This window comes from Antrostomus carolinensis, unplaced genomic scaffold (assembly GCF_000700745.2).
Source record: "Antrostomus carolinensis isolate BGI_N321 unplaced genomic scaffold, ASM70074v2 scaffold16120, whole genome shotgun sequence".
In the NCBI taxonomy this organism is placed as follows: domain Eukaryota; kingdom Metazoa; phylum Chordata; class Aves; order Caprimulgiformes; family Caprimulgidae; genus Antrostomus; species Antrostomus carolinensis.
This window is the reverse complement of record NW_010286592.1, coordinates 39,159-50,710: the sequence shown is the minus strand read 5'-3', so window position 1 is coordinate 50,710 and position 11,552 is coordinate 39,159. Positions and strand designations below refer to the sequence as shown.

At 37.6% G+C, this 11,552-nt stretch overlaps 1 protein-coding gene across 1 annotated transcript in view; it reads left to right on the top strand.

Moving 5' to 3' along the window:
- The window catches only part of USP54 (ubiquitin specific peptidase 54), a 52,321-nt gene that overhangs the window by 11,952 nt on the left and 28,817 nt on the right, over window positions 1-11,552 (top strand). The window contains 6 exon segments of the mRNA XM_029087147.1: window positions 1,384-1,518; window positions 3,730-3,843; window positions 4,005-4,087; window positions 6,456-6,561; window positions 9,595-9,741; window positions 11,145-11,294. Coding sequence (XP_028942980.1) covers window positions 1,384-1,518; window positions 3,730-3,843; window positions 4,005-4,087; window positions 6,456-6,561; window positions 9,595-9,741; window positions 11,145-11,294 — 735 coding nt within the window.

Genomic DNA, 11,552 nt, shown 5'->3' with positions numbered 1-11,552 from the left:
AAAGCAGCTGAGATTGCAGTTTGGCAAACCTTCTCCCAGTTTACCTACTCATTTCCTGCTAAGAAACAAATAAGAACAGTTAAAGGAGAGAAAGATTCAGATTATTTATTCTAAGTATACTGGGCAGAAACTTTCCGTAATTAAGGGAGAAAGTGATACATTAATTGACATTGCTACAGATTCTCAGTATAGCTTTGAAAGAAAACCAAACTGTCAGACCAGTTTGAGGCTGTCTTTCTGCTTGTTGGACAAAGTTTAGAAAGCAGCAAAGCCAAGTGGTGCTCAGTTGAAGATGATCCTTTTTTTCTCTTGCAGTAAGAATGGAGCTTTTCTGCAATCTTTACGGAAATTGTGAGGAAAGTTTTATAGGAAAGTACAAGCAGAATTTTGAGATTGACACTGATGAATATGGTTGCTCATCATATGAAATGAGATATAAAGTAGAGCAGAGTGGTGATAGAGACAGAATGGACTTGTATGAAAATAAGGACTAAAAGTTTTTACTTAAGCTGAGGATATTGCATAAAGAATTACATTCCTGTTGTAGGAGAGCACAGTGGAAGTTAAATAACTGTTCAGAAGATCTTTTGGATATCTTACACACACATGCACATGCATACACACACAAAAAGTAAAAGTGGCTTTTTAATCAGTTGGGAATATGTGCTGAACTTTCATGTATATAACCCACACTTTAAATTATAATGCATCTTTATAGAACTACTTGTCCTTGCAAATGGTTACCCAGATGACCTGTGAGTTACAGTTATGAAAATGCAGGTTTATGGTAACAAGTGAGCAGCTGGCCATACATGGGAACTGCTGTTCATGTTGTGCCTTTTCCCTCCTGCTTACTGACCCAAAAATCATCTAATTCTTACCCATTTCTTGGACTTACTGGAAGGTACGTTCCTTAAAGAGTGCAAGCAGCAGGTTGCAGCTGTTGAAGAGCGGAGACGTTTGGAAAGGGTTGCTTGAAAGAGGAAAGCAGGCGGCATGTGTAAGACAGTTACCAAGGTGGGAGTGAAAATGTGAACTGGAGAGGGAGAAATATAAATAAAAAGTGGGGAAGTTTTGGTGGCTTTTGTATTTGCTTCAGAATCAAATTTGGAGGAAGATCCAAGGGGGATTGAGACTGAGGGAGATTTATCCCTGAGCTCCTCACCCTTCCTTGGGTATGTGAAAGGAAAGGAAGGCAGACACAAAGATGGGTAGGATTTAAAAGGGGGAACTTTTAGTGTTTTCTCTTGTAGTCCCTGTACAATACAAATATTTGTGTGTTGCTTGATCAAAGTGAGTTAAAGTTTTATTGTTTGTTTTCACATAACTTGAGCAATGTTTTAAAAATACAGTAACTTAACTATCTTTTTGTTTTCTTACTAGGGTATCTTCAACCAGTTTCAATGTAGCAGTGAGAAGGTACTGCCTTCTGATGCTCTGCGCACTGCTCTTGCAAAGACGTTTCAGGATGAGCAACGCTTCCAGCTGGGCATCATGGATGATGCTGCTGAATGTTTTGTGAGTATAACTGAGAGATGGTTTGATAGACATAGATACAAACCCCCCCTATGCTATCTTTTTTTCTTTTTATCCTTTGTTTCTCCCCTCCCCGAATGCCAACTGACCTTACATGTATGGCCTCAAAAAACCCACAGAGAGATCCCCAAGCTTGAGGTGATCCAGTGGGGAACCAGTATTTGGTTTGAGAGTTATCACTAATGATTTTGAAATGGAAACATCAATGTTACCTGTTTTTACAGTTTCTTTTGCGTATGTAGTACTACAGTCTCAAGTGTGCCTTGATATGAATTGTAAAAAAAGAAAAGAATTGCAGTGCAAGAATGATCCAAGATTCTAGTTTTAAAGATCACCTCAAAAGAGTGAAAGGAAATTTTGTTTGCCACTTATTCTGAAATTGTGTTTTCACAAACTCTAGCTAAGGGAAAGTAAAAATAATTAAATAAACCAAACACAATCCAACACAGTTGTTTATGTTTGTAAGTTGAGGTAAGCAACAGTAAAATGGATCATCTCCAAATATTTCTGTTGCTGTATTTGTAATCTATCTGACAACTTTTTTAGGCTGGTTATCTCACCTGTGCAGTTAGAAGGTGGCTTTTACACAAATCTTGCATCCCTAGGTTTACCCACTTGCTTTCTTTTTATATTCAAACTCTTTCTTGGACTCCATTATGTTGAGATTTTATTCCTATCCACATTTTCTCCTTTTCCTTCTTCAGTCTCCTAAATTTCTTTAAATTAATGAAGAGGTGTTTTTGTTTTGCTAAACTAAGGGCTGCTCCCCATTTTGGAAATGATGGTGTCCACAGGTTACCCAAGTGCGTTTGCTTCCTACTTGGTTGTTAAAAAAGATAATAATTCTTAACCAAAGTACAAACATACTGGATTTGCTATTGTAAGGTAAAACTCTTGAGTAAAGCACCTGTCAGAGTGGAGTCCTTTCTATATGTTAAATCTTTCATTTCCTATACCTATACCTATACCTATTTTGACACTTGGACTGTAAGAGATCATAGAAATGGGATAAATGCATATAGCTACTGTAGTTCTTCTCTTAAACTCAGTGGAGTGGTAATGGGCTTATGATAACCCAAAATATTCTGTGTCTGTAGGATACTAATATAGTAAAGTAATATAGTTTAGTGAGCTCGCTTAAAATGGAAGTAGATCATACTAATAAAGCCTCCGAGTAAAATAAATTACATCAGCCTACACAGAAGCCCCTGTGAGCACAGTTATGTTAAATCTTTATACGCAGTCCAGCACTTGAACAGAGTTCTTTATGTGGTAGAACATAAGAACATGGGAACTGTTGATTTAGTTTCTTCCTTGAGAAAGCTGATCTAAATAGCCCATCTAATACTGCTGTGGGAGTCCCCAGAAGCATGTTTGTTAGGTTAACTGTACTGGCACAAGGACAGTTAAAATGGGTGCAAGTTCCCTTTTCAGGTTAAACTTTAAGGCAGAGATGATTCCATAACTTTTCACTTAGTTAACCTTTTCAGCCCTAAAGGCAGAGATTTAATTTAAATAGCAGAAGAGCTTAGATTCTAAAGTTCAAGGGAAATTTTATGGGGTCAGAAGTATTTTGCCTAATAATTAATCTTGGCCTGTTTGTTGCAGGCCTAGAAGCCATCCAGGCAGCCCATAATGATAGTGAGAAGTATGCTTCTGGAAGAGGTGTCAGTAGACTTCGGGTACTCCAGAATAACATGGCAACAGTGGGAGGAGAGGTCTTAGGACAAGAACTCCTGGCAACTTAAAAAGAGATGGCTTTCTGTGAAATAAATATCTAGAAAATGTTCAGTGCTTTCGTTTCATGCAGAATTTAGTCTGCCTCTTCATTTATTAGTTCTCCCCCTTTTTGCTGGAATGTAGCTTATTTGCCATATTTCAAAGCCCTTTTGGACTATAGAAATTGATTCAGGTTATTCTGTGTTGATGAGGAGAAGTCAGTGGCAACACAGTGATTTGAAAACTGCAGAGCTGCTCTGCCTTACATTTGGTCAAATCTATTGATGCTTGAGAATTGGGCAGAGTAATCAGTGACAGAATCTTTAGCTGTTCTAGTAAATAAAATAAATGACATAGCATTTAAAATGAGAAGCATTATTGCATCTGACATGCTTTTGTGATTTATACTTTAACTTTTGTCTACATTTGAAATGATGTAATGCTTTTTTTGCTTATTCTTCTTTCTTTGGCTAGGAAAACCTGTTAATGCGAATTCACTTCCACATTGCAGATGAGACAAAGGAAGATATTTGCACTGCACCACACTGTGTTTCCCATCAGAAGTTTGCAATGACCTTGTTTGAACAGGTGAGGTAATGATACATGCTTTATACAAAACACTAGTTCTCAAGTTTCAAATGTTCATTCCTAAGACATGCATTGCCATGGTAAAAGAGATACAAGCAGCAGTGTTGTTGTGGAAATACCTGTTTAATCTTGCTAATGCATTACATTTTCTTTCTCTTTAGTGTGTTTGTACCAGCTGTGGTGCCACCTCTGACCCATTACCTTTCATCCAGATGGTACATTATATTTCCACAACCTCACTCTGGTGAGTTGAGATTTTTATAGGGAAGAGAACTTCTCTTTTTTTATACTGATATTGAAGTTTGATCTTTACCTTCCCAAGACTAAATGTCCAGAACAGGGCTTTTTCAGAGTTGGTGGAGCTTTGATAACTGTGATAAAGAACATGAGGATTTAGTGGAGCAGAATGTATCCTTTTAGGCATGGGTCAGTGTGTCTACTTGTTTACGATTCTGAATCTGACAACTGTAGTGGCAAGGACTCGTGTACATTTTGAAAGACTTTAATATGTGAGCAAGTGAGTTAAGAAGCAAGATAAAAAAAATAAAAAATAATTTTTGCTGGAAAGGACCTTTGGACATTTACTCCATCCTCCTGTTCAACGCAGGGCTAATTTCAAAGCTAGATGAGGCTGTTTGGGGTTTTTGTGCACTTGAGTTTTGAAAACATTCAAGGACGGAAATTCCATGACTTCTCTGGGCTGCCTGTTCTGTGCTTAACTGCTCAATGTGAATTTTTTTTTTCCTTGCATGCAGTCAGAATTTCCCTTTATGCATCTTTTGTCTCTTGTCCTCTCTGTGTTCGCCTCTGCCAAGGCTGGTTTACGTTCAGCTTCTCTACCAGCTTTCTGTGATGGTGCTCCTCAGCCCTTCAATGCTCAGCCAGTACCGCTGCACTGTGAGCTCTGTCTAAGGAGCAAGACTTTGTGTTTTCCTTTAATGAATTTAATGAAGTTCCTATCAGCACATTCCTCCAACCCATCAAGATCCTTCTGGATGGTAGCACTCCCTTTTTGTGTGTTGACTGCTCCATCCGGTTTGGTGTTATCTGTAAACTTGATGTGGGTGTATTCTGATTCATCATCCAGGTTGTTAATGAAAATGTTAAATAGCATCAGCCCCAGTATTCACCCCTAAGGAACACATCTCTTACCTTACTGCTGGTTATATTTAGATCCTCTGAACCTGAAGGTCCATCTAGTTTTTTGTCCACATTGTATTCTACCTGTGCAGTCCACTCCTCCCAGTTTGGCCACAAGAATGCTGTAGATGACTTGGAAACCTTGCTAGAGACCAACCGATATTAACTGCTCTTGCCTCCTCAGTGGAACCTGTCCTTTTATGATAGGACATAATCAAGTAGATCAGGCATAGTTTGCCCTTGGTAAACCTGTGCTGGCTGCTCTGACTCACCTTCCTGTCCTTCATATGCCTGTAGATAATTTCCAAGTGGATTTGGTCTGTCATTGCCTTAGGTACTGGAGCGCGACTGACCAGCCTGTAGCCCCTCAGATTCTCTTTCTTGGATAGATACAGCTCTTGCTTTTTCTAGTTATTGGGGAACTCCCTTGGTCACCATGACCTTTCATTAGATGAGATGGTGCACAGAGCAATAGCTCTAGCTCTGTAGTAGTTTGTTTGAATGAATTCTAGAGAATTCTAGTAGGTGGCTGCTCAGTTCAGAGCTGCTTAAATCTGATTGAGGCTGGAATCTGGTTTTTGCTTCTGTCTTGAAATTTTGTTTGGGATGAAAAATTGCTGCTTCTTGTCCTGCATGTGAGACACCTAGTTACAGAGCCCCCAAAAATTATCTTGAAAACTGCTAGTTGCTCTTCTTATGCAGATCTCTCTTAAAAGCTACCACTGTACCAGTGTATCAGGAGCATTGTAAAGCATTCCCCTTGTGGCTGCTACCTGCTGTTCCATTGAGCTGTAGTTTTTCTTTAGGTTAGCAGCAGCTACTGTGTATCAGAATAGTATTTATTAGAAAAACAGGAAAATAATTATGTAAATGTTATTCAATATTTTATATTAAATATCTCAAAAGATCTTAAGTCACACAGTAATTTAAAAAAACCCAGTAAACAGTGATATGTTTATTTACCACTTAAACCATTTTAACCTTGAACACGTTTTGAGCACTAGTAGTCTTGGGTTCTTATTGTCATCTTTCTTTCAACTTGGACAGCAAAATCAATTGGGTACCACGCTATTTTTTGTCTATAGTTTTGTTATTAAGGATGGGTTTTACTGTGCTAGTTTACTAGGGTTGTGGTTACCGAAGGAAAGCATTTTGAAGCAAATATTTAATTTTGAAAAGTATTTATCAAACTGCTAAAGCTTTCATTTAAGATGTCAATTTTAAGCCAAACTAAAAACTGTTCCTACTTTAAGTTTTACTTGTTTTCTTTATGCAGTATTATCATAGAAGATGTAATAATTCACACTTAATAACTACGTGATTTTTCTGTACTACAGTGTTAAATACAGAAAATGTTGTGTACTTTAAGGTTCTTAATTTCTCATAAAATTTAAGTGAAGTGTATACTTACTTAAAGTGGGTGTTTATTTTATTATTAAACTTTTGTTTTCCATGCTTTCTCTGTACTGAAGCAATCAAGCTATTTGTATGCTGGAGAGACGAGAGAAACCCACCCCAGATATGTTTGGAGAGCTACTGCAGAATGCCAGCACCATGGGAGACCTGCGGAACTGTCCAGTTAATATCTTTAGTTTTCCTTTTGCTGGGGGGGGGGAAGGAGGGGGAGTTGGAAACCACGAAAAAAGGTGATGAAAGGGGATGAATTGGAAATGCTTACATTGCTCCCAGGGAATGGCCACGCAATCCATTCCTGTTCAAGCCTGTGTTGCTGCTAGGAGTACCTGTCATATGTTTGCTGTTCACCTTCACTGAGAGTTGGTGAGGCCTCCAACACTAGCTTTACATGAAGCTGCAATCATGCTGCTTTCATCCCATGATGGAAGTTCTTGGATCTTATCTGAACAACAGAAATGACAAAAGAGTTTGGAGGCTGTGTCTTTTTCTGGGCTACTTCTGTATGTTGGCAGTGGTTTTGATTCACTAAGCTTTTTAGAACAGTGCTCCCACAGTTAAACCCAGTTTCTCTGGTGATTATTTATGTTGAGGATAGTGTGCTTGGGAAAGGATAATAGCATGAGGAAAAGAAGTACTTATTTCTTGTAAAATCTTTTCAACAGTACCTTGCTATGGCACAGGTAGCAGAACTTTTGTACCAGTCACTGTAATCACGTGTACAGGAACAGTTGTTTTGCCCAGATAAGCTTCCATTCAACTTCATTACTGCCTTTCAGTTGGAATAAATTGAACTGTTGACCAAATTACTGTACCTGCATCATACAGCCAAAATGTTGGCCAGAGGGAAAAAGAATAGCACTGCTGCTTCCCACTGCCAGAGAATATCCCAGTGGATAGGATAGCTTATAGGCTACACAGTGTAGCGTGGAGTATTGGTTTGTTTTACTGAGTGAGGTTTGCTGTTCAGAGTGTGGGAGATACTGACATGAAAGTCTGGGCTATAGTTGCAAGTGATGACTGGCATTTAACCAATTAAAAATGTTCACTGCATGTGTCCAGGGGACAGTCACAGGCTGCTATTCGTAAAAATATTCCATTCTGCTATGCAGTAAAGTTTGACAAAATTCAGCTGAATTAAGTCCTTTTTTTTTTTTTTTTTTTTAAATTGTACAGTTTGATTTGTAAAGCAAGACTTTGATATCTTGTTTCACCTTTTAATTTGAGTATGTCCAGATCCAGGGCTTTAGATAAGTATGTAAGAAGAGTTATCATCAAACTTTTTTTACATATTGATTAATAGGTAGGGCAGGAAACAGCTGCATAATTGCTGCTTCATGTGATGCTACTGTTAGATGCCTCACCAGTCCTCAGTGAAGCAATACAGGCTCTAACAGGAATGTCTTGTGTGCCTGTTCCCTGGGGACAGTGTAAATATTTCCATTTTATCCCCCCCACTTTCTGTAGTTTATAGTTCTGAAACATGCACTTTTAGTCTCCATTGAAACATTCTTTTCTTTTTTTTTTTTAATAGTGGCTGACTTATCTGAGTAAAAGAAATGAAGATACTGTACTGTTGTTTAAAAGATTCATATGAGTCCAGCAGTTTAATAACCAAAGCATGGGAAATTTAATAGAAATACATTCTTTGTCAGAGTGAACTACTATTTAACTGTGAAAGAATAAGTTTGATAAAATTGCTTGCGAGTACTTGCTGCTCCTTTCTTTTTCTATTTGGGAAATTTTTCTATGGAGGGATTAGCTAAGGGTGGCCTAAAAGGCAAGGGAAGCTTTTTATCAGGATTCCATATTCCTCCTGTCTTGCAGAAAATGCTGATGTTAGCTAGCTGAAGCGAAGAAGACAATTTGAGAGTAAGATAGGTTTGCTGTGAGGTAATCCACAGGAATGCTTGTACTTTGAATGACCCTTGCAAAATATGTGTGAATATAGTCATCATAGTATTAAAACCTTGTATCTACATTTAAACATCACAGTCTTCTACCTGTAAAAAAGTCTGTCTTCATCACCTTGTGTTAAGCTTGTTTCTTTCCATTTTTTGAATTGTGCATTTTTGTCTCTCATTTATAATTGGGACTGAAATTCTGGTTAACTTTTTAGATTGCTGTGGGGAAGAAATGCTTTATGATCTCTTCCCTGGTTGTAATGTCAGAAATTATTATATCCAGTTGTGAAACTGGTCTCTTTAGAGATGAGAGTCTTTTCTCAGTATGATAACGTGTTTGTTTGTTTTTTTTCTGGAGTCTTGCAGAGGTATCTTTGTGACCTGCCACAGAGGGAGAGTGAGTGTTGCAAAGGACTTTGTCATAATTGTTCCCCCCCCGCCCCCAAAAAAAAAATAATGCACTGTTTGCTAAAATTACAGTGATAATCTCTTAATTCAGATGCTGAACTTTTTTCGTGATGCTTTAAAGATGCCCACAATTCCAACAAGCAGTGGATTGGAAGGACCACTGAGAAATGTCTTATCTTCACAAGCAAGCTTGTCTCTGAGAAGTATTCTGGTTAGAGAGTGAGGGGAGACTGGTCAGTCAGTAAGCACTGGTAGTTACTTAAAAAATAAAAAATGGGAGAGCGAAGGGGAAATGCTGTGGGTTAGTAAAGCACCTCTTACTCTCCTGATCTTCCAGCTGCTGCTCTCATATTTATATGAATACTGACCTAACTAGCCTGTGTAAGATGAGATACTTGAGGCAGCTTGTAGAACAACCACCCGATTTTAACAGCAAAGCAGTACCTTGAAGGTTTTTCTGACTCTGTCATATAAAGAATTGGTCTCTGTAAATATAGTTTTTAATCTGGAATTCTGATCAGAAGAAAATGAGCTTTCCCTTCAATTCCTAAGAATGTTTTTGGGATCTTCCATGTATGCTTGCTTGTCTTTTTTTAAATAAGCCTAATTTTGTAATATACCTTTTAATCATTACTAGTCATCTGAAGAAGACTCAACAGTGTTTACTTTAAAGCTTGCAGATACCAGATAGTCTTGGTAACGTTCCTCATCTGTGACATAAGAAGCTCATATCTTGACACTGAGCATATTATATCTGCTGTGTTTCACCACCACCTCTTTGGAAGCTGTGCTTTTGAAACTTAAACTTGTTGATGCCTTGCCCTATCATTATAATAAGAGAAGGATTTTTATTTATTTTATTTTTTTTTTAAATTTAAATCCTCAGAGTAACTGTGGGGAAAAGATCCGTATTCGTCGTGTGCTGATGAACTCTCCACAGATCATCACCATTGGCTTGGTCTGGGACTCAGACCACTCTGATCTGGCTGAGGATGTGATTCACAGTCTGGGCACTTGCCTTAAACTGGGAGATGTGAGTTTTTAGTATTTTAACACTACCTACACACACAGTCCTTCTCATGATAGTCTATAGTAGCGGATTGAGAAAAATACAAGTTTGCCACCTTTACCTTTTCATTGTCCATAAATCGAGGAATAGAGGGCAGATCCAAGTGTCTGACCTGTTTCTGAATGCTTCACAAAACCTGTGAAAGTACTAGTGTATTTGCATGTTCTTGAATTTCTGAAATGACTTATGTCTTTAAATTAAAAAATACTCCAGAAAACAAAATATGTCTGCTTCAAAAAGTATTTTCAAGAGCAAGCAAATTTTGGATTGGGGTTTGTGCTATTTATGTGAAAATACATATGTGCTCTTTCATTTTGAAGAAGAGGTTTATTTCTGTTTCTTTTGAAGACAAAATGTAGTTTTGGTTGGGTTCTTTTTGCCTTCTTTAAATCCTCTTTTCACTGAAGTGTGTGGTCATAACACTTAAGAGTTATTTATAATGAGCAGTCTCTGAGAGATGGTGGCTGGCACTGTATGACTGAGTGGTGGATTAAATTAAGTAGTGTTTTGGATCTGGAGGTTTGTCCCCTAGAGTATTCACTTATTCTATGTTAACTGATGCTTCAGAGCTGAATTATTGGTATACCAAATTGTAGCTGTGTCTCATTGTAGCATTGAGGTATTAACATTAAAGTAATTTTTTTATATATATATCTCTACACACACATATATTTAAAAAATGTATTGGCCAGTGCACAGTGTACCAAAATTAGTGCGAGTTAATGGAAGTGTCATTATGCAACAATGTGGTCCTTGCATATTAAAGCAGTTATGCACTAAAAAATTAGTCCTGTGCATTTTTAAATAAAACACAGTCAGTTAAATAGAAAACAATTTCTTCTGTGCTGAATTCTTTTGACGTACTAATGTCTTCAATTCATCTTCTCTGTGGTGCTGTCATAAATTTGTCTTGGCTTAAGTCAAAATAAATGCCAGTTGTTCGCTGTCAGAACTGCTTTGTTTCTACAAAGCAAAGAGGAATGAGTGTTTTAAACAGTATTTGATATAATCAGCAAGCATGACATAGACAATACCAATTTTCAGAATAGAGCCACACTTCAAATTCTGAAAAGATATTATATCATTGTTGTAAATGTCTTCCTTGAAGTACAACCACAGTCTCCACCAACTCGATTCTTGAGCATCTGTTGCGTTGGTAGGAGTCTCTTCCTGGTCTATGTTAATGGGTTTGCTTAAAGGTTGATTAATTACTTAAGTATTTATTGCTTTGTTTTCCGCTCTCTTTTGAAGTAAAAACCTGACACCTCTCTATAGTACTTTGATGTCTTCAAACATAAACCAGTATGTAAAATTCTGGGTATTTTGTTAATATCTTCTTTCATTGTTTCTTGCCTCCCTTCTTGAAGCTCTTCTTCAGAGTAACTGATGACAGAGCAAAACACTCAGAGCTGTATCTGGTGGGAATGATCTGTTACTATGGCAAACACTATTCTACCTTCTTCTTCCAAACTAAAATCCGCAAGTGGATGTACTTTGATGATGCTCATGTCAAAGAGGTGAGAAAATAGTGCTTAGAAAAATAACACATGAGAAATTTGTTAGCTGCTTGTGTGTAGATCCACACTGTTTTCGACAGATTTTAAGAAATTTTGGCTATTTTTCCAATCAAGATCCATAACTCTGTTGCTCCTTTTTCTGAGCAAAGTAAAGCATTCTCAGAAAAGCATACCAGAAATCTCAGAAGCCCTATTCTTAGTTCTGTTCTCTTGGATGCCAGTCTTACTTTTATGCCATTGTTTGAAAACTTAACAGTT